The sequence below is a fragment of the Pristiophorus japonicus genome, chromosome 14 (genome assembly GCF_044704955.1).
Source record: "Pristiophorus japonicus isolate sPriJap1 chromosome 14, sPriJap1.hap1, whole genome shotgun sequence".
NCBI classification, from domain to species: Eukaryota; Metazoa; Chordata; class Chondrichthyes; family Pristiophoridae; genus Pristiophorus; species Pristiophorus japonicus.
The window spans coordinates 14,897,630-14,920,699 of NC_091990.1; the positions used below are offsets into that span (position 1 = coordinate 14,897,630).

The following is a 23,070-nucleotide window of genomic DNA, read 5'->3' on the forward strand; positions in this document are numbered from 1 at the left end:
CTGTCCCCGTACCTCTTTGTCCCTTTTTTTCCTTTCAATTCTGGCTCTAGGAAGAAGGACCGTGCCCCTGAGCTCTTTTGGTGTGGGGATTTGCACCTATCAACCAAACAAACTACCCTCTCTCTCAGGAGTATATCCTCCACAGAAACTTATACCAGGCCCCCATTAATAGAATTGTCCTCACCTGAGATGACCGGACCAGATGCTTAATGTGCCTGTTTATCCCTGTTTAGCTAATGGGTCTGGGATGAGACAATTTATTCTCTCATCAGTTTGAAATAGGTTGAGAGTTGTGACATCTCCCAAGCTGGCTTTAATACACATTCTCCAATGCCTGCGCCCTGTGGCCGTTTTAAACCTGTGCAAGTTTACTTTAAAACACCACTCCAGTTTAACTCAATCCCAAAATCCTTTCCGTGCATTAAATAAAACTGATCAAAAGTCACAAAACGTCACACCTACCATAACCCACTGAGGTGCGATAACTAAGGGCAGACTAGGAATTTGATCTTTCAGACTGTGTGACTCAATGCCTTAAGCAGCCAATTCTTACTGGAACAAGTGTAAGCCATTTGGGCCTTAAACCTGTTCTGCCAATCCATTATAGAATCCTAGAATGATACGGCACCAAAGGAAACTATTCAGCCCATCGTGCCCTTGCCAGATCTTTGGTAGATCCATCCAATTATACCCACTCCCATGTTCTTTCCCCATAGTCCTGTAATTTTCCCCTTCAAATATTTATCCAATTCTCTTTTGAATGTTATTGTTCAATCTGCTTGCACCACCCTTTCAGGCAGTGCATTCCAGATCACAACAACTCGCTGTGTAAAAAAAAAAAAATTACATTTATGTCGCCACTTTTTTTTTCCCCAGTCACCTTAAATCTTACCAACCCTTCTGCCACTGGAAACAGTTTCTCCTTATTTACTTTATATCAAAACCATTCATGATTTTGAATACCTATCAAATCTCCTCTCAACCTTCTCTGCTGTAAGGAGAACAACTCCAGCTTCTCCAGTCTCTCCACATAACGGAAGTCCCTCATCCCTGGTATCATTCTAGTCAATCTCTTCTGTGCCCTTTCCAAGGCCTTGACATCCTTCCTAAAGTGTGATGTCCAGAATTGAACATAATACTTCAGCTGAGGCCTAACCAGTGTTTTGTAAAGGTTTTGCATAACTTCCTTGCTTTTGTACTCTATTCCTCTATTACTAAAGGCAAGGATCTCATATGCTTTTTTAACAGCCTTCTCAACTTGTCCTACCAGCTTCAAAGATTTGTGTACACCCACCCCCAGGTCTCTCTGTTCCTGCACCCCTTTAAAATTGTACCATTTAGTTCATACTGCATCTCCTCATTCTTCGTACCAAAATGTATCACTTCACACTTCTCTGCATTAAATTTCATTTGTTATGTGTGTGCCCATTTTACTAGTCCGTCTATGTCTTCCTGTAGTCTGCTACTATCATCCTCATTTACTATATTTCCGAGATTCGTGTCATCTGCAATCTTTGAGATTTTGCCCTGTATACCAAGTCCATGGAGCCGGCTTCGCGGACCTGAAGATCCCTCCTAATCGGAAACGTTGGCAACCTGTCCTCATAATTTAACCCTTTAAGCCCTGGCGTTCTGGTGATTCTGCACTGTATCACTGCAAGGCCATTATATCCTTTCTGAGGTTCAGTGCCCAAAAAGTGTCCAGATGAGATCTCGCCAAGGTGCTGCACAGCTGAAGCATCAATTCCTCAGTATTGGATTCCAACTCCCCCTTGAGATAAAGGAAAACATTCCATTGGCCTTTTTGATTTCTTTTATACATGTGCACTAGCGATTTGTGTGCAAGGACACACAAATCCATTTGCTCCTCTACAGCGTCTCGTCTCCTACTATTTAAAAAAAAAATTGATTTATCTTTCTCAAATGCAAAGTGGATGACCTAATTACGCACATTGATCTCAAGCAACCATTGTTTTGTCCACTCACTTAATCTGGCCATGTCCCTTTGTAACTTCCTCTTTCCATCTCCACAATTAACTTGATGTCATCTGCAAACTTAAATATACAGCGCTCTCTTACTTCATTCAAGCCATTAATATTTGTTGATAAGCAAAGGCCCCTGTGCAGATCCCTGGGGAATGCCAAATGTCACATCCCGGCAATCCGAAAACGTTCCCTTTATTCCTACTCCCGTGTTACCTACCCCTCAACCAGTTATCAAATTTATATAAGATTGTGCCATAACAGGTAGCATGGGTGTGAGCCTGCAATCTACAATTCCATGGTGCAAGTGTTGTGTCATTTATTTTTATGTCTGTTCAACAGCAGGAAGTGGCAGCAGTTTGTTGAGATTAGGTTACTTGGACAAAGCTTATTGTAATGTATTTTACTGCTTGTGGTGTGTATTCATTTTTTTTAATGTATGCTGTGCAATTAATAACTGTAATCTACTGCAGAAAACCTTGTAATACCCTTTTGTCAGTCGTGCTTTAATCCTTCATTCGGAAAGATTATTGGGACCGAATTTGGTCGCCGCCCATTTCTCGGCATCCCCGGGCGGCACCTACCTTTTTGCTGTCTGCTGCCGCCGGGTCCCGTCGGGAGCCGCTTTCGGCTCCGTTGTGTGGGCGGCGGCGTCAGCGGCAGTCGCCGGGCGGGAGCGGGAGTGAGCGGCCGGCGTCATCAGTGTGCAGCAGTTGAAGGCCTCTCCACTCGAGGATCTTCGAAGGGCTTCCAATGCGCATGTGCGAGACTTTGCAATTTTGTTTTTTTATAGATTTTGTCTTCCGACATGTCGTCATTTCAGGGTCGTTTGAGGTCGATTGCTGTACTGCGCAAGCGCATAAAGGCACACCACTTTATTCCATCTGTGAGTGTGAGAGGGGAGAGGAAAGGGTTGGAGGAGAGAGTGAGTTGGGGGGGAGGGGGAGAGAGAGTTGGAGGTTGGAGAGGAGAGAGAATTGGAGGTAGGAGAGGAGGGAGGGTGGGAGGTTGGAGAGTTGGAGGTTCCAGAGGGGGCAGTCGGAGAAATTGAGACACACAAACTGTTGAGCATCATTTGTTTCATCATTGACGATGAGTGGCCAGAAATCAGCAATGAAGACTGATAAAACCAGGCCCAGAGCTCCGTGGTTTAATGAGGAGGAATTGGAGGAGCTCGTAATGGAGGTGGAGCGCAGGTACACATACCTCACCAGGGATGGTCGTGGCAAGCCTCCACCACCCCAATACCAATGCATTTGGAGGGAGATCGCTGAGATCATGTCCGCAATGGGAAACGTTGAGCAGGATGGGGACCAATGCCATAAACGTTGGAACGATTTGGTGGCGGCAGCAAGAGTCAGTAAAAATTTATTCGGCCCTTCCTATCCAAGGCTAAAGGGTTGTGCGCCAGATGTGTGTGTATGTGTGTGGGGGCATCAGCAAAGGGGCAAAAGCTGCAACGTTTCTTTGTGCAGAAGTAAAACGCATCCAAGGCAGGAAGCCTGTGTGGGACGGGAGGGGGACCAGCAGAGGTGGTCGGATTGAGCAGGCTGGAGGAGCGTGCGTTGGCATTGGTAGGTGACCACCACCGTGCAACCACAATGGTTGATGCAGATCCGCTGCTACAACATGGTAAGGTTATACTAATCTGCCGTCTGAGCCACGCTTATGGCATGAAAGGCACTCATGGTTTACCGCACACTTTGTTGTCCAGTATTGATGTGCCCATGTAAAGATGCAACTCCTTGCTGGCAGAATGTGAGATGGCACGGCTCACATCTCAGCTTGACCAGTACCAACCGCCCCCCCCCCCCCCGCCACAGACTGAAGTGTCGTCCTCGACTTGCAGATGTTGACTCAGACAGCACGGATCAAGGCACACCATCTGCCTTTGGCCTTCTGAAAAGCCATCAGACCCCAACGTCTCCCATGCCGATGTCGCCCCCAGCCCAAGACGGCAGATCCCTCCTCCATTTCCCCCCGCCCACACCCACACCTCCGGCCCCCCCCCTCCCCCGCCCCCGGCCAGATCACCCATTTCCACTGCTCCCACCTCTGCCACCCTGAGCCACACAGAGAGAGGAGGGAGAAGGGCCCGTCTTTGAACTCCAGGAGCAGAATGATAGCAGCCTCCTGCCATATGAACCAGGTGTCAGTAGAACCTCGGCGTTGGCCTCCAAGTTCTTGGGGTTTGGAATGGACTCCACACTGGCAAGCTCAACCAAGCACAGAGGCCGTGGCACGAAGGCAAGCAAGGCGCCAGAACCCACCGGGAGCAAACATGCACCTGCGGATCCACCACGGCTCTCTGCAATTCTGGAGATGGTCCAGCTATCACCTTCATGGCCACCTTCACCCAGCAGAATGATGACAAGATGGACCAGCTCATCACTGTGTTGGAGCGCACAACCGAGAGTGTTGAGGCTATGAGGCAAGAGATGGCTTCTGGACGCCTTGGGCAAGCCCCCGAGCCCACACCCTCAAGGCAGACAGGTTCGGAGGAGTAGGAGTTCCCGGCGCCTTTGGCGGCTCCCCCTGCCTTCTCACCAAGATGCTTACGTCTGCAGATATCTTGCTGCCCTCCTGCTCAAGCTCGTCAACCAGAGGCAGTGAGGGGCAGGGGAGCGGGGCGAGGAAGAGGAGCTTGGGCATTGCTTCAAGGACGGCGGAGGGGAGGAAGAGAGGTGGTGGTGCCGGGTAGAGGGGTCGGTATTGGTGGTGTAAATGTTTGTAAATATAATAATGTTATGTAACCTTTGCACTTGTAAATACAATCGCGTTGTTGACCCTCTCTTGGTGAGTGTCTGATTTTAACGTCATGTGGGGTGCCTTCTGAGAAACACGCATCTGTCCCTCAGGTCATCTGCTTTATCAGGAATATCTTCCCATCCACATATGACTGCACTGTATAATGGGTATGGTTATCAGGCCATCACAGCACTTTTTATGTGCTGTGAGGGTTATTTGATATGTCAGATTAATTACATTTCTCAGAATAGACTTCTGTCGGTCACCACAACAAGCCACGCTGGGTGCAGGTCTTTTGTAATTAATCAGAACAGATTTTATGAAGTAGTTTCCTTGCAGTACAAAATAAGACACATTAACAAGGTGATAGTGACAGTCTAGTCGTTGAAACCTCAACGGTAGATCACTCAGTCACAGCGGCGCTTGTCTCTTGCTGTGTTCTATTGACCGTAGTCGTTCCTCAGTTTGGTCGCGCTGCCCCTAAAGTTGAATAGCTGTAACTTTATACCCTTTTCCTCCCATACAAATGTTGTCAGAGTCTGCAGCTGTCTCAGGCTTACAATAGATCATTCTAACCCTCTCCCCCTCTATGTGATATGTAGTGCTTCCCTGAGAACTTCTTGAAGGACTGTGTCACAGAATTAATTAATCAGCTTGAATGGACAAAATGTGACTTTTCACTTATTCATAATTACTTTGCCTTCGCCATTGGGCTTCTCAATGAAAGTCTTTCAGCAAGGTCAAAGAAGAACGTTTCCATCAGCCTAGACACATTTCAGTCACTTTTATCACATACAAAATTCAAGCAACATCCACCTAACTTTTTTCCAGCAGTCCCACTCCTGATGGTCCAGCACCTGCACCATAGCCGCGACGTGCAGCGCTGCAGCACTCGGAGCCCTTCTCCCTGCTGCCCGACTCACGGCCAGGTCAGACCGGCTTTTTGTGAGCGGTCCTTCTGACGGGTGGCAGGTCGATCTGAGGCCAACATCCCTGACCAAAATGGCCGATTTGCAACATCCGGCATGAGCGGGTGGCATGACATCGCACCGACAGATCCCTCCGCGACCAATCTCGCGCCGGGTGGAACCTGGACGGCAGATGGGCGGTTCCAGAGGAATCGCCCTGAAAATATACATTTCCAACAGCTCCTTGGCTGCTGCGGTCACAACTTGCACCGAATTCAGCCCCACAAACTCTGAGAGCTACTAACAACAGTTGGAGCACACTACTGAGCACTTACAATTTTAACGACAACAAGAAAAACATAACATAATTTTGAAAAAAATACCAGTAAATAAACTACAAGACAATAACAAGCTCAGTGTCAACTTGCCACTGCTCTTGACTTACTTTACCTCTCTCCTCTCCCATTTTAATGTTGCCCAGTATTTAACGCCTTAAACTTTGTCTTAGATTTCTCAATTATATATTTAAAAACTTGCATTTATGTTGAACATTGAGCACTGGAAACATCCCTAGGCAGTGGAGAACCATAGAGCAAGCAGGGTTGGGAGGAATGACTGTAATCATAATTGTAAAGTGATGGTTTTGGAAGAGTCTTTTAAAGGCGGAGGGAAAGATTGCAAGCGAGATGGAAGAGTTTAGGGAGGGAGTTCCAGAGATGGCTGAAGGCTGCGGTGCCAATGATTTAATGGAGATGGGGGAGGACCATTGGGTTGGGATGATGTTTATAAACCACCAAAGCTTTGCTCTTTAAGTTTCTGTCATCACCTGGTCCCTCCATTAGATTACAGTCTGGAACACTATGAATCTTATTTTCTCTGCAATTTTTAGACAAAAGGAAGAACTCTAATGACATTTAGGTTTAATTACATCCTCTCGGTGGTGGTGGCACTGTAGTGCCTTAATTTTGTGTCTCCCAACTCTTCAACCCATACTGCAATGGAACTCCTATGCGGCAACTAACTTTCCTTCTCTGCTTCCTAGATTGCCATTAAGTTTTGCTCCTTAACTATAAATAATATAGAATCAAAATACTATATATCAAAAAAAAATAAGAACAATGTATTACTTCAAAATGGGGACTCAATTGTAAACACATCTGGTCCAAAAATCCCTGCCCTCTAATCTTGTTTCATTCGAAGACTACATTTGATCTTGACTTTGTGCAACGTCACGGGAGAGCGACTAATCTGTTTAAAATATATTTCCTATTTTCCTTAATCTTTTCCTGAATGTGCGGACCGTTGCTACAGTACAGTTCCATAGACAGCAGTTACCCTCCAGTATGTCACCCAAATGGTTGTTCTTTATGTTCAAGCGCAGATAATGAATATCAGCTGTTTTACAATGAATGGAATCACTGGTAAGCCTAATCCTGTTCTCTCTTGCTGTCCACGTTCACACTTCCACCAGCAGTTGGAGGCCTGGATAGGGACTGGGTTTGAATCTGGGACTGGACTTGCATGACTTAATACCACAGTTGCATTTATACAATAAGTATCATCTATTCAAAGAGTACCGATACTAGTGCTGTCTCTTTGTGTATTTTTGCATATTAATTTAAAGTCCCTGTATTGTCTGTTTTGCTTGCAAGCAAGAAAACTGATGACCATAAGTCTGTAAACAGACTTGTGTGATGTCATTGTTCAGTCTCATCATTGTAGTCACATTAGTAGTTGTGCATGGCCAGCAGTGTACACCTGCTATGCCCAATATCTTTCAGCTACTTGCTGTACTGGAAGCAAGCCTGGACCAGGCAGAAATAGGAATACTTTTATTCAAGTTTATTGTAATGGTGAAAATCTTTCGAATGTGAAAAAGTTGTTCAGATGGTTCAGTGAAGTGGTTGTGTTTGGAGATGAAACACTGCTTCATTTAGTGATGAAGAGCCCATCATTATTTGATGGCGAGCATGCCCTTCGACACTTAGGCCGGGATTTTACTCACCTCAGCGGATCAGGAGCGGGCGATGTCGGTGGTGGGTAGCGACCCCTCTGCTGGCTCCATCCCGCTCTGGAAAATTAATTTAGTTTGTTGGGGCTTGCGCGTTTCCCGGTCCAATTAGAGGAAGCGGGTCTCGTTATCAGCCGGTCTCCTTAAAGGGACCTTTTGATATTTGTGCTGTTAGTCTTCTGCAGCATTGAAGCGCTGCAAACACTGACCACTGAACAGAGGTGCAAGTCTGCAGCCAGGTTCTCTCATGACTCCGTCCATATGCTTATGATGGGTGGAAGAGACCTCCCCAGGATAACAAAACAGCATGGTTGCACATTGCACAGGAGAGCACAAGCAGGGATGTGGTCAGGAGGACCTGGGTGCAGTGGCTCAAACCTTTCAATGATCTCATTAGATCATAAAATGTTAGTACAAAGCCATGCTCAACTTCATCCTGCTGCGCCTTTCATCACATCTACATCACTCTGCCTTCCCTACCCTACACATCCTTACTCACACCAACTTACCTTGCACCTCCACCCATCCCTCTCTATCTACATTATCACATCTCCATCTCACTAGCTACACTTCACACTCAATCTCACCCTAGTGCAATCATACCAGCTAACAACACAATTGGGAGTTTTATTCATTGTTCATGTAAAGTTTCTGTTAATGTGCTGTCAAACATTGAAACCTTTATTTTCAACACTTTGCATCCTTGGACAGATTTATGTGCACCTTTGGAAGTGGCTTAGTGAGTTGCAGTAAATGGTAAGACATAACGGTGCCCCCACAAAGGTGGTGCATGTGCAAAGAATGGCTTGGATATTATAGGGATGCTTTATGTTGATGGTGCGGGGTGGTGCCAACCTGCCAGGACATGTGGTAGTCAGGGTGTACAGCGTCAGGTGAAGTAAATCTGGCTATGGTGAGGCCATCCCTGGCCTCCCAGGCAGAAATGTGCTGACGTTCTTTGTCCTGTGCAGCATCCGATGATTACAGAGAAGGTTGGTGTTGGTGTTGAGGTGGATTGTGGTCGGATTCTGAGGACCAAGGTGAGACAGTATTAAGGGCACCCACGTTGATGGAATAGTTGGCAGCTAAAGTAGAGATGACAGAAGCATTCTGTCGATGGTGAGAGAGTTTTTCCAATGAGGTGAGAGTGGAAAGGCTGCAGAATCTGTTCTGGAAATGGACTGAGAAACAGCTTGTAGCTGAGGAAAGTGATGAGCTGTCAGGTGGGGGCTGTCAAGTAATCAGCTGGAGCAAGGGCCATTCAAGTCCTGCCTCGGGTTCACTGACATGGTCACTGACCAGTGTGGACCCCGTGGGCAAGCAGTTAAAGTTAAACGGTAAGATTAAAACATTATTAAGGGTCTGGCAACAACCCAGTAATTGGTTTAATTGGGTCGCCTGCCTCTACGGGTCTGGTCGAATTGGAGATCTCACACACGCCTGTGGGAAAAGAGGGTTGCGAGCAGGGTCCCAATCCACTGTCAAAAAAAAATTAATTTCCAACCCAACCCACCACCGAGAGCCTGCCCACTGATCTCCCGGAAAATTCCAGCCTTAATTCCATAGGATTACATAGAATATACGGCACAGAAACAGGCCATTCGGCCCAACCAGTTCCTGCAGGCATTTATGCTCCATTCGAGCTTCCTCGCGTCTTTCCTCATCTAAATCTATCGGTATAACCCACTATTCCCATCTCCCTCATGTGCTTGTCTAGCCTCCCCTTAAATGCACCGATATTATTTGCTTCAACCACTCCCTGTGGTAGCGAGTTTCACATTCTCACCACTCTCTGGGTAACAAAGTTTCTTCTGAATTCTCTATTGGATTTCTTGGTGACTATCTTATATTGATGGCCTATAGTTATGCTCTTCCCCACAAATGTAAACATTCTCTCTGTATCCACTCTCAAAACCTTTCATAATTTTAAAGACCTCTATTAGGTTACCCTTTGGCCTTTTTTTCAAGAGAAAAGCGACCCAGCCTGTTCATCCTTTCTTGATATGTATACCCTCGCATTTCTGGCATCTTGCTTGTGCATCTTCTCTGCACTCTCCCAGTACCTCTATCCTTTTTATAATATGGTGACCAGAACTGTACGCTGTGTGGTCTAACCAAGGTTCGATACAGGTATAGCATAACTTCCCTACTTTTCAATTCTATGCCTCTAGATATAAACCCTAGTGCTTGGTTTGCTTTTTTTTTATGGCCTTGCTAACCTGTTTGCAACTTTTAGCGATTTGTGTATTTGTACTCCAAGATCCCTTTGTTCCTCTACAGCACCTAGACTCGCACCCTCCAAGTAATAAGTGACCTCCCTATTCTTCCTACCAAAATGTAATACCTCACATTTATGTGTGTTGAACTTAATTTGCCAATTATATGCTCATTCTGCAAGTTTATTAATGTCTTCCTGTAATTTGTTGCAGTCCTCCTCAGTATTGACTTTTGCCCCCCCGCCCCCCCCCCCAAACAATTTGGTGTCATCTGCAAATTTAGAAATTGTGTTTTTGATTCCAAAGTCTAAATCGTTAATATAAATTGTGAAAAATAGTGGTCCCAGCACTGATCCTTGTGGAACACCACTACCCACCTTCTGCCACTGTGAATAGCTACCTTTTACTCCTACTCTCTGCTTTCTGTGTTTAAGCTAGCTAGCTATCCATTCTGCTACTTATCCCCTGATTCCGCATTCTCTGACCTTGTTCATCATTCTATTATGGGGTACCTTCTCGAAGGCCTTCTGAAAATCTAGATAAATTATAACTACTGCATTACCATTGTCTACTCTCTCTGTTACCTCCTCAAAAAAAATCATAGATTGGTCAAGCAAGACTTTCCCTTTGTAATTTCCATGCTGACTATTCATTACGATATTTGTTGTTTCAAAATGTTCTATTTTCTCCTTTAATAGGGATTCCATTATTTTCCTACCACCAATGTTAAGCTGACTGGTCTATAATTCCCTAGACATGTTCTATCCCCTTAAATATACGTATTACATTAGCTATCTGCCAGTGTTCTGGCACTACACCTTTTTCTAAAGAATTATTAAATATGTATAGTAATGCCTCTGCTATCTCTTCCCTAGCTTCTTTTAAAATGCGTGGATGCAATCCATCTGGACCAGGGGTTTTATCCTCTTTGAGTTTGATTAATTTATTTAATATATCCCCTCTTTATTTTAAATGCACTTCTCTCATTACTGATCTCAACATCCAATGTTATGTCCACCTGTTCTATCACCCTGGTAAATACTGAAGCAAAATAATTATTTAATATTTCTGACATCTCTCTATCCCTATAGCTCTATTCCCATCCCAACCTTCCTTTGTTATTGATGTGCATAAAATATCTTCAGACTGCAGGCTTTGGTAACTGATGTGAGCCAGCATGCAATATTTTCAGATGCTGTGTAACCTATTACCAAGGTACTAAAGTGGTTCTTCTTCTATATTTATGTTGCATCCCTGCTGCCGATAGCAGCCCTGAATTCAGCAACAGTGCCGATAAATAAATGAGCCAGCAGCACTGCCTCAAGAGATGCCAAGAGCCACCGATGTATGCATTGGATAGCAACGTATAATAAACAAAACCCATATGTGCCAAGCAGTTCGTTATAGTTAGATTATGCTGTTGTTTGATTTTGAATGTGAGCTTTGCATTACCTAGATTTAATTTTATTATGTAATGTAACTCAAGTTCAGAATGTCTACAGGAGTTTGTATAGAATATGACATTCTGCACAATTTTTAAACTTTTTTTGAAGGCAAAGTTGAGTTAACATACAATTTTGAAGCTTCAGTTTACTGAGAATGCAGAACATGTTGCAAATTCACCTCAATTAATCTTCTTTGTCATCCTTGTGTTGCTGTATTTTGCACTTTAAAAGGCACCCTCAGAACAGACATTGGCCCATGTTTTCCGTTCCCCTTGACGGCGTACATCGTCGTAAGCCTTGTAAAAAGCCACGCAAGTTCCAGATTTCTGCATGTGCGAAAATCTGGAACTTGCAATCTGTCAAGGTTTGCCTTGACAGATCATCTGCACCGACCCAAAAATCACTTTCGTTGGTGTAGAGTTAAGCATTTGCTGGGCAACTACTACAGGCGTAAGAGTTTGAAGGACATTCGCTGGGCAAGAGTTGGGCAAATAGCCCAATCTCTGCCCCGCAGATATCCTTCCTGCGGAGATGCGTCAGATTGCAAAAGCTGGTTCTCCGCGCATCGCGCACAGAGAACCAGCTTTTGCGAGGCCTCGCCTTGCCGATCATACGCACCCAGTGAGGCCGCAATTTTTAACCCGTTTAGTTTATATCAATTTTGGCCCAGATTAAAAAAAAATTTAAAATATATATATATAGTAAATCCTTCATTAAAGAGACTTTTAATTATTTGAAAATGGGAACTTTTAATTTTATTCTAGTTGTGCAAATGATATAATTATTTGGGGATTGGGTTCATGCTTACGGGGATTCCGTTTGTAAATGAAATATAAGATCTGGCCTATGTGATCCCAAGGACGCTTCCAAACTGCCTGCGTCCCTGTGATCCGTGGACCTTTACGTAGCCATAGAACTGCCGGCCCAGGACCAGAAGTCTCCGAAGCCCGGGAGCAGGCAGGAAGCATACCCTGGAGGTACGCCTCCAACCGTAAATTCCAGGCTATTATCTGACATGATGACACGAATGCCCAATTGCATGACTGCCAAAGTTAGCACTGTAAAGGGGGTCTGCTTACGATGAGTGGACTGAAAGATTCTTGGCTACGTACAGACATGAATAATAAATAACATCTGCAGTATACTCTAATTATCTACTTGTTCATTTTAAACCAGAGAGAGATGTTTAGTTCAGTTGTAACTGGAAGATTTGCAATTCTGTGAAGTAGCTTTGACCGCAGTAACACAGAAGTAACGCTTCAATTTAGGATTCGGTAACAACTTTGAGATTGCCTCAAAAAAGTATACCTGCAGTACAAAGTCGGTTTCTAAACTTTAACGTTAAAATTAAAGCTTAAAAAGAGCCTTCCACTGAACAGCTTGTAAGCTAACGTTAGACGAAAGATAACGTGAGACAAGAGCTAACAGAGTTTTTCTAACATTAAAAATTTCATGTACATTTTTTAGACGCAAAGCTTTGTTCTTCCTCAATTTGACAGTGCAGCTGGTTCAACTCATCATTGCCCATTTGCGCCACTTTGAAAATTGCTCTGCTTTAAGATACTTGGGTGCATTATAAATAACTATCGAGGGTTATCGATGTTTGATTTTAGGTACATTACTGCATTTGTTGTAAAGTGAATTTACTTGAGGCACAATATGCTTCAAAACATTTCAATACTTTTAATATGCTTCTGCCTTTTACGGAGTCTAAAATGTCAAGAACATTGCTTTGATCAATCGAGACTGAGTAGCATTTGGGGGAGGATTTTGACTTAGCAGTTTTGATGAGTTTGAAATTGAACTATCCAGGTGCTGACCTTTTCAAATGGTTTAAAGAATTCATCATCATCATAGTCAGTCCCTCGGAATCGAGGAAGTCTTGCTTCCACTCTTAAAATTAGTCCTTGGGTGGCTGAACAGTCCAATACGAGAACCACAATCCCTGTCACAGGTGGGACAGACAGTCGTTGAGGAAAAGGGTGGGTGGGACAGGTTTGCTGCACGCTCTTTCCGCTGCCTGCGCTTAATTTCTGCATGCTCTCGTCGATGAGACTCGAGGTGCTCAGCGCCCTCCCAGATGCACTTCCTCCACTTAGGGCGGTCTTTGGCCAGGGACACCCAGGTGTCAATGGGGATGGTGCACTTTATCAGGGAGGCTTTGAGGGTGTCCGTGTAATGTTTCCTCTGCCCACCTTTGGCTCGTTTGCCGTAAAGGAGTTCCGAGTAGAGCGCTTGCTTTGGGAGTAACATGTCTGGCATGCGAACAATGTGGCCTGGCCAGCGGAGCTGATCAAATGTGGTCAGTGCTTCAATGCTGGGGATGTTGGCCTGGTCGAAGACGCTAATGTTGGTGCATCTGTCCTCCCAGGGAATTTGTAGGATCTTGCGGAGACATCGTTGGTGGTATTTCTCCAGCGACTTGTGATGTCTACTGTAGATGGTTCATGTCTCTTACTATTAATAGCTACTAGTAAATTGCCTGTGGCATTGCCCACAGTCAGTTGAGCAATTCAGCTTATTTTAACATGGTGACAAAGTTGGGAGACATCAGAAACTTGCTCCCCAGAGCCTCCCAGTGATCAGAGCCCTAGTTGACATAGCAAAATTGAATGGTAAATGTTCACCAATCAATTTACAATTACATAGGATATACAGCACAGAAACAGGCCATTCGGCCCCAGTCCATGCCAGCGTTTATGCTCCACTTGAGCCTCCTCGCGTCTTTCCTCATCTAAATCTATCAGCATTACCCTCTATTTCCTTCTCCCTCATATGCTTATCTATCTTCCCCTTAAATGCATTTATACTATTTGCTTCCATCACTCCCTGTGGTAGTAAGTTCCACATTCTCACCACTCTTTGGGTAAAGAAGTTCCTTCTGAATTCCCTATTTGATTTCTTGGTGACTATCTTATATTGATGGCCTCTAGTTTTGCTCTTCCACACAAGTGGAAACACTCTCTAGATCTGCTCTATCAAAACTTTTCATAATTTTAAAGACCTCCATTAGGTCATCCTCAGCCGCCTCTTTTCAAGAGAAAAGAGACCCAGCCTGTTCATCCTTTCCTGGTACTCTCGCAGTAAATATAGACTTAAAGCATGACCAAAAATCATGGTGACAGGAAGCAAACTTCTTGACAGAAAATGTGAAACATTTTTAATAATGTATAAATATGTATTTTTGCACTTTTCAAAAAATTTTCCAGAAATTTCACATTTTAAGGAGCTGCTGGCCTGCTCTGTTTCGTGCAAAAATTCATTACAGCAGCTTTTGTTGGCTGGATATTTTGCCGAATTTTCCTTCTTCAAGAAAGTACAGTCTTTTCCTAAGGCATGATTCCACAGATGCTTGTAGCCATTCTTCATGTGTGAACTTGGACAGTGATTTGGGAGACCAGTTGAGCATGGACATCATCCTAACCTGATGCAGTCTGTACCTGATGTCCCTACACATACCAGCAGGGGTCACCAGATAGTGGTCAGGAGAAGAACCTCTCTTTCTCCCACACTCCTCCCCAAAGCCCAAGCTCAGGCACTCTGGTGCCAATGTGATGTACCAATTATTTCCGCCTAGCCAAGACAAATGAATACTGTACAGATTTTGGATCTTCCTGTCTTACTGGCTTTGTATAGTGCAGGCATTGCATATTTCCACTGGATCATCAGGGTAGTTACTGTGTCTGTGTCCAGTCCAAAATTATTAATTCCACACCATTATTTCAGACAAATGTACTTAGTCTGACCAGGATACTGATGTTGGGATTTTAACACTTTCTACTTTTTTCTAGAGTGCACTTATTTTCAAAGATGTTAAAATCCGTGGGTTCTGGGTGACGCAGTGGAAACGAAGCCACCGGCATGGTGAGTGGAACGTTTGAAGCCGAAATATGTATCGAGGTTTTTGTGCAGTTTGATGACTTGAATTCTGATGGAGTGTTACAGGGATCCAGGGCACCTTAGTGCTATTCAGAAAGAGGAAAAAGACAACCGGTGTGTTACAATTGTAAGGAGATATGGGGGGGTGAGGGAATAACCAGGGTCCCTTTCCCTGTTCCCAGTTGTTGCACCCCAGCTGATTTCAATGCTGGCAGAGACAGGATGGGCCGAACACCTTTGTACCATGGTACAATCAGCTCAACAGCATAAATTGGGAATTGAAACTTTGACTTTCTGGTCTGTGTGCCTGTTACAAATTTCAGATCTGCACGAGATATTCTCTCAGGTTCCGCATCTCCGTTCTCTTCTGTAAGCAGATCATGCATCCCTTGCACTGAAGAGTTTATTTTTACTGCCCAATGTCTAGTCATATGATAAAGTTGCCAGGGAGTTGTAACAATGAGCTGGATACTGTGATCTCACGTGTCCCTCCACACCCACTTCTCCTATCGTCCAAAAGGAGAAATGATTCGTCCTTTAGTGAGACAAGGTTGTATGCAAATCAACAAACTGGTTTATTTTACCATTTTGAACCAAACATATTGAGTAACATTTATAGTTAATCTCGCCTCACTTTGACATAATTCAGCAAACCTCGTTGTATAGGAAAAAAATTTAAATTACGGCGCACTGTACCTGTTAGCAAAATAAATTAGTTTCTCGGGACAAGGTTTCCTCTGGGTCTAGTAAGTTCTATCAAAAAGAGGGATTGTCCATTCCCTACATCTACCAAAGCTGATCATCTATCGGATTAGACCATGTGCTCCTCTTTTCTTTTGTTCCTTAGTTAGACAGTAAGTTTGACCCCTGACTTTCCACCAGCTCTCCATGTCCAGGATTTGGCCAATAGGGCCTTCTCTTAAACCAGTGAAGAACTTTTAAGAGTCCTTTAACCAGACATACCTAATAGGCAGCAGTCAATATGGTTTGTGCAATAGATTAGATTTATTAAGCTTACAACAATAGTATACTTAACAAAAAGCGACAGTTGACGAAAGCTCGCAGGCCCACGTCCCTCCGTGCACAGATCGATGTTGTCCAAAATCTGTATGTTATTCCAGCTGTCTCTGTGCAAAGGTATTCTTTGAGTATCGATGTTTTAACCAATTTCTTCTCAAAAGTTCATTTGGCCAGTGTCCATATATGGGGTTCAATTTTGGCCAGGAGTTGCTCCGTTTTTTTTTGGAGTAACTGGGTTTTTCTGGCGTAACTTAAAAATCTCCATTTTCCACAATCAATTTGCACCAGTGTAAGTGAGTTAGTTACGATTTTTTTTGTTTCATTTTTTTTCTCAAAAGCGGGCGTTATCAGTCACCTACGCCAGTTCTGCCCATATAGGCAACTTTGGTCAGCTAATAGTTACTCCAAATCTACTTAGAACAGCGTATGTGGCCACTTCAGAAAACCTTTGCAGAGAGTTAAAGAAATCGCCGCAGGTAGCTACATCAGAGACCATTCGGCCTGGGATAGGGGCAGGAAGTAAAGAGGACCTGCCTGCACCTAAACCACCAAGCCTTACAAACCACCAAACCTTGCAAACAAAAAGTAATAAGAATTCAATAAGAAATAAAAAATTGAACTAAGTCCTACCTTCATCTTCAAACTCTGCCCGGGAAGGCAGAGGGCCAGCTGGTGCGGGAGGCCACTCGGCCAGGGCTAGGGGCAGGCAGGCAGGAGAACTGATAGTGCTCCTGCCTGGATGATTTCTATCAGTTCTCCTGCCTGCCTGGCCAAGTGGCCTCCCGATGCAATCGATCTCGCACCAGGAGGCCAATTGGCCTGGGCTAGGGGCGGGAGCGATTCCAGTGGCCGGCATCGGGTCCCACAGAGCGAGTGCAGCAAGACAGGAGAGGCTGGGGGCGAGGAGCTACTGCGCATGCGTGGACACTCCACTGCGCATGTGCAGACATCCCAGCACAGTTTTTGGCGCAGGGCGCTGGCTCCACCCCCAACTCAACTGGCCACGCTGTGCGACCACAGGAATGAGGCCGGACAGCGGCCAAAGTGGGAAGAACATTTTTCGGCGTACTTCTGAACGGAGAAAAGCGGCGCATCTCCAGTAAGTGCACCGATAAATGGGCTGGGCCAAAATTGAGCCCATGGTCTTTAACAAAATCACCTTGGTTCTAATGGTTAAAATACCATTGTCGCTCAAACCAGAGCTAGCATGTGGCCACTCCTGTCCAGTAATTTTCCATCAATGCCTGCTTATCCATGTTATTTTGTTTACAAATTCCTTCATCTTCTTGCAACCTCTTTTTTATGCTACTGTATCCTAACTGTTAGTTTTGATTAAACTGACTCCAATTTCTACTTATTATAATAATGTGACCTTGGTTCGCAGCTCGTGTTAGTTTGTTATTTGAGGAGTTTCCAACATTTCTAATGTCCACAGAGAATCTTTGGTAAAATGAGTTGATCAATGACTACAAATTGAATATATAAATATATATGAATCTCTGATACCAGTCTTTCTTACACCAGCCACTTCTTGAAACTAACTCGTGCTGAACTCCAATGGATGGGGCATTCCACTTGCCTGTGTAAATGATTCCTGGGATTTTGGTTTACAAACCTCCATTGTCTCACACAATCTGGATAGATGCTTCATCGAAACTCTCATCCAGCTGTCCTGTAAATTTAGCCTTGAGGGAAAATGTTAGTAGAATTTTAGTGTAAAGTTTAGTATCAGTATAGGAGCAGGGAGGTCTTACTGCAGTTGTACAGAGCCTTGGTGTGGCCACACCTGGAATATTGTGTTCAGTTTTGGTCCCCTAATCTGAGGAAGGACTTTCTTGCTATTGAGGGAGTACAGCAAAGGTTCAGAAGATTGATTCCCGGGATGGCAGGACTGACATATGAGGAGAGACTGGATCAACTGGGCTTGTATCCACTGGAATTTAGAAGAATGAGATGGGATCTCATAGAAACATATAAAATTCTGACGGGATTGGACAGGTTAGAGACAGGAAGAATGTTCCCGATGTTGGGGAAGTCCAGAGCCAGGGGTCACAGTCTAAGAATAAGGGGTAAGCCATTTAGGACTGAGATGAGGAAAAACTTCTTCACTTCTTCGTTAGATATATTCAAAAGGGAATTAGATATGGCCCTTGCGGCCAAAGCGATCAAGGGGTATGGAGAGAAAGCAGGAAAGGGGTACTGAGGTTGAATGATCAGCCATGATCTTATTGAATGGCGGTGCAGGCCCGAAGGGCCGAATGGCCTACTCCTGCACCTAATTTCTATGTTTCTATGAAACTACCAGATTGTTGTAAAAACCCATCTGGCTCACTAATGTCCTTTCGGGAAGGAAATTTTCCATCCTTACCTGGTCTGGCCTATATGTGACTCCAGACCCACAGCAATGTGGTTAACTCTGACCTGCCCTCTGAAATAGCCTAGAAAACTACTCAGTAGTAACAAACCGCTACGAAAAACATTAATAAGAATAAAACCAGACGGACCACCCGGCAAGGACACAGAATGTACTCTGGGTGGGGGACTTCAATGTCCATCACCAAGCGTGGCTCAGTAGCACCACTGCTGACCGAGCTGGCTGAGTCCTGAAGGACATAGCTGCCAGACTGGGCCTGCGGCAGATGGTGAGAGAACCAACACGAGGGAAAAACCTACTTGACGTCATCCTCACCAATGTACCTGTCGCAGATGCATTTGTCCATAACAGCATTGGTAGCAGTGACCACCGCACAGTCATTGGGCCTCCATGAGGAGCTGTGGGCCATCAGCAGCAACAGAATTGTATTCCATCACAATCTGTAACCCGTCATATCCCTCACTCTACCACTACCATCAAGCCAGGGGACCAACTTGGTTCAATGAGAAGTGCAGAAGAGCATGTCATGAGCAGCATCAGACATATCTTAAAAATGAGGTGTCAACCTGGGGAACCTACAACACAGGACTACATGAATGCTAAACAGCGGAAGCAGCATGCTATAGACAGAGCTAAATGATCCCACAATCAACAGATTAGATCAAAGCTCTGCAATCCTGTCACATCCAGTCGTAAACAACTAACAGGAGGAAGCGGCCTCATTAATATCCCCATCTTCAATGATGGCGGAGTCCAGCACGTGAGTGCAAAAGACAAGGTTGAAGCCAGAAGTGCCAAGTGAATGATCCACATCGGCCTCCTACTGAGGTTCCCACCATCACAGAAGCCAGTCTTCAGCCCTTTTCGTCTCCATAGTACTGAGCATTCCGAGAAAATGAGGAGGAAAATCAGCTTTCCAATATTTTCTTGATTTCTTGAGTAATACTCTTGTGAAGCACCTTGGGACGTTGCACTACTTTAAAGGCGCTATATAAATACATGTTGTTGTAGTAATGCAACAGTATAGAAAACTGCAATTTTTATGTCTGATTTAAAGCTGTGGTTCTGTTTTGTCAGACTTGCTGCAGGAAATGATCTCCCAGCTCTGCGACTTCATTCAAGCAGGGAAGCTGAGAGCGCCAATTTGTACCGAGGTTCATTTCCAGGACTATCAAACTGCTCTCAAAACTGCTACAACACCGTTTATATCCAGCAAGCAGATCCTAATCATGTGACTTTAAAAAAAAATACTGTCATTAATCTATTACAGAATTACAAATCATGATATTCTCTTCAGAAAGACAGAGATGGGCCGCTGTTTCTTCAGCTTCTCTATTCAATCTAGTCTATGAAATATTAAGACTAGTCCACCATATGTTAATTTTCATAAAGATATCTATGGTGTTTGACATGGACTGAGTCTTTGTACTGTATATATTAAAACAGCACTGGCTATCATGCAAATGGTGTCACTTTCTCTTACTCTGGATTTTCGATGTCCAGACAGCAGCTCAGTGATTAGAGTCTGCCATAATTGGACAAAATAGGTTTAGTACTGGAAGGATGTGAGGAGGATGTGTGATCACTACCACCACTAACAAAGACTGCTGTGTTTGAAAATAACTATATGTTGAATCAGAGCACAAAGATGAAATGGTTTTGAGTTTGTAACTGTGTTTATTCAGTTTTCTCCCCTCCCCTCTGAAGGGTGCTGACTTTTGCTCGGGTAATGGTCCCACGGGTGTCAGAGACCCTTGGGTATCTCTCAAGTGTGTGAGCCAAGATAATGAATGTCAGGCTGCTCATGCTGTAGGCCGCTTGCTTGCTCACTCATACATGGCAACCAACAAAGGTCCCTGGATAGTGATCAGGAGCAGGAACCCTGGCTGTTTGTATTCCTCTCCCTAGCTCAAGTTGCTGAGGCCAATTCCAGTTCCACCACCACAGCCCCAGGTGAGATCAGCTCACTTGGGTCTGGGATAGATATTTTAGTCTAAATGACACTGTAGTACATTGAACTATCTGTGAGGAGCGTAACAGTAAATGTTAAGTCGACCAAATAAAAGAGAGTGTGGCGGTATTAGTATTTAGCTGGTATTTAACATTTTCCCACACATCCAGATTTTATTAGTGTGAGTTTCAAGAGCAAGATTTTTTATTTTTAACCAGATTTCACACGCACCCAATGCATTTCACATCAAAACTAGATTGTTTTACGGCTCATCGTCTTTCTGTGCCTTTTAAGCCATTTTGTGTATATTTTGGTTAAAGACTTGCATTTCTATAACACCTTTAACGACCTCAGGAAACATACAAATTTCATTGAGATCTTCCTGTTAACAGTTGATGATTGCATACTGCACAGAGCTTAGTTTTCTGTTCATGCGAACTAGAAGTAAGTTTTCTTGCAATGTAAGTCTAAATTCTCTCAGATTGGTGTTGGTGAGAGACCACTTATCCTTGCAGAGTGATATTCAAATCCCATACAGCCTGCACTGACTGCATATGCCCAAAAATGCTGAAAAAATTCAGTTGGTATGTCCAGTATATTTTCTGATTCCCCTTCAGTATTATATCACTTACATCTATATTTATATTACAAAACTGAGTACCACAACACTCAACATATTATCAAATGGTCAAAAATACATCTATATATTTAGTGCCATAGAAGTAAAAGGTTTGTTTTATTGAGAATTATTTTTGATATTTCCCTCTGATTTATATTTTAAAATGTGACTAAAACGTACTTTAAAAAAAAATGAAATCTCTTTATTTTTAAAGTGATGACATGTGTTCTGCTAACTCTGGAGTTCTGGCTTATTCAGCAGCAGACGGGTTATATATTCTGTTATAATCCTGTGTTTGCAGATCCAGTCTTCACAGACGGAAATGTACAGATTCTGGAGAGGTCATGTCAAAATTTGCTTTGTTGGTGTCGGAACCTAGCACCTGTTGTTAAATTATCCTGGAAAGCCAAATTGTTTTATTTACATATATATTGCTTTCTTTGCATATGCCCCTATTTAAGTTGCTCTGTTTTCCTCACACGTCTTTCAGTCTTTCACTGCAAGGTTTCCCCCTGCTGAGAGCATAGTCAAGCTTAAGATGGTATCATTGAAATATTTGGCTCCGATGCAGTGTTGCCAACCCTCCAGGATTGCCCTAGAGTTTCTAAGAATTAAAGACTAACCTCCAAGATACTGCTACAAGCAATCCAGGAGCAAGATCATGGGGGCAATAAAAAATGGTTTATTTTTAAATTTTCTTTTAATATTTTTGTTTACTAGTTATAAAAATATTGGATATGGGGTGGGGGGGCTTATTAAATGACAGTCAAAAATCAGCCAATCAGGTAATGAAGAGTATTCTCTTTCCAATTGACGTGGGAAGGCTGTGCACTGAGGATAAATATGCTGGGTGAACAAAGGCAGAAGTGTGGTGTTGAGGCGGTTGAAGGCAGGTGGTCATGTGATGAAACCTCCAGGAATATGTCCAACCAGTGTTGGCAACCCTACTCGTAGGAGGTGTACAGATGCCCACAGGCTTTTCCAAACCTGTCCTTAACCATTCACATAGCTAAATGTGATCCCACTGCATGCAGAGAATGGGGATTGTAGCGTGCATACTGTCAACACCAAAGGTACCGCACCACAGTGCAAGTTATGTCCATGTGTCCACCTGAACTTTAATTAGGAAGACAGACTGGCTCAATCAAGAGACCGCCATGATTGCAATTAATGTTCTTGGAAAACATGTCAGAAATTAATTGAGCAATATCGACAAGACCGGTTGCTCCACCGAGCTCGATTCCCCTTCCTCCTGCATCTCTGAACTTAGATGGGAAAAGTGGGTCCCTAAAGGAAATCCAGATTGTAAAAGCTGCTTTTCATTGAAAGCCATATTCTCTCTATCCCCGGTGTTCGAACAAATGGGCTGCTCATTGTTCAATGGAAATGTGACATAATTCTTAACTTTTTAAATTCTCAACCTGCCACTGAAAATAAGAAAAACAGACCCTGACTATTGGAATGTGTTCTGCAGCTGTGTGCTTCTGTCATTTCTTGTATGTCATTGATTTTTTTTTTAATGGGGAACACAACACTATCACTGAATTGAAAGGTCACCTACTGTAATGGATTATTTTCACCCTTGACTGATAAAGGTCTGTCATATATTGGCTTCTTCACCAGATGCAGCAATATAATTTGGGGTAGGAACATTCTGTTGAAAGTGCACGAAGTCTCATGCTCCATGATCAAAAAGTAAATTGTACCATCATTCAGTGTCTGCTTGGGCACTAGGCCATAACTTGTACTCATTGACACATGTGCTTTTCTGACCTGTACAGACACAAGGCTGACGGTTACTTTTTGTGTAGCTATGTTAGCAGAGTGCAGGATTTATTCAGTGGCCTAGCAGCCAGCGACTAGCATTGGTTTGAGAGGCAGCTGTTGTTTACAACGCACAGTGTAGGCGGCTAGTT

At 43.9% G+C, this 23,070-nt stretch overlaps 1 protein-coding gene across 4 annotated transcripts in view; it reads left to right on the forward strand.

Moving 5' to 3' along the window:
• Positions 1-20,042, forward strand: part of mecr (mitochondrial trans-2-enoyl-CoA reductase) — a 103,829-nt gene extending 83,787 nt beyond the window's left edge. For all 4 annotated transcript variants that reach the window (XM_070898924.1, XM_070898922.1, XM_070898923.1 and 1 more), the window contains 2 exons: positions 15,103-15,175; positions 19,662-20,042. In XM_070898924.1, the coding sequence (XP_070755025.1) occupies positions 15,103-15,175; positions 19,662-19,819 (231 nt within the window). In that variant the 3' untranslated portion in view covers positions 19,820-20,042. The remainder of the gene's footprint in view (positions 1-15,102; positions 15,176-19,661) is intronic.
• Positions 20,043-23,070: the final 3,028 nt, after the last annotated feature.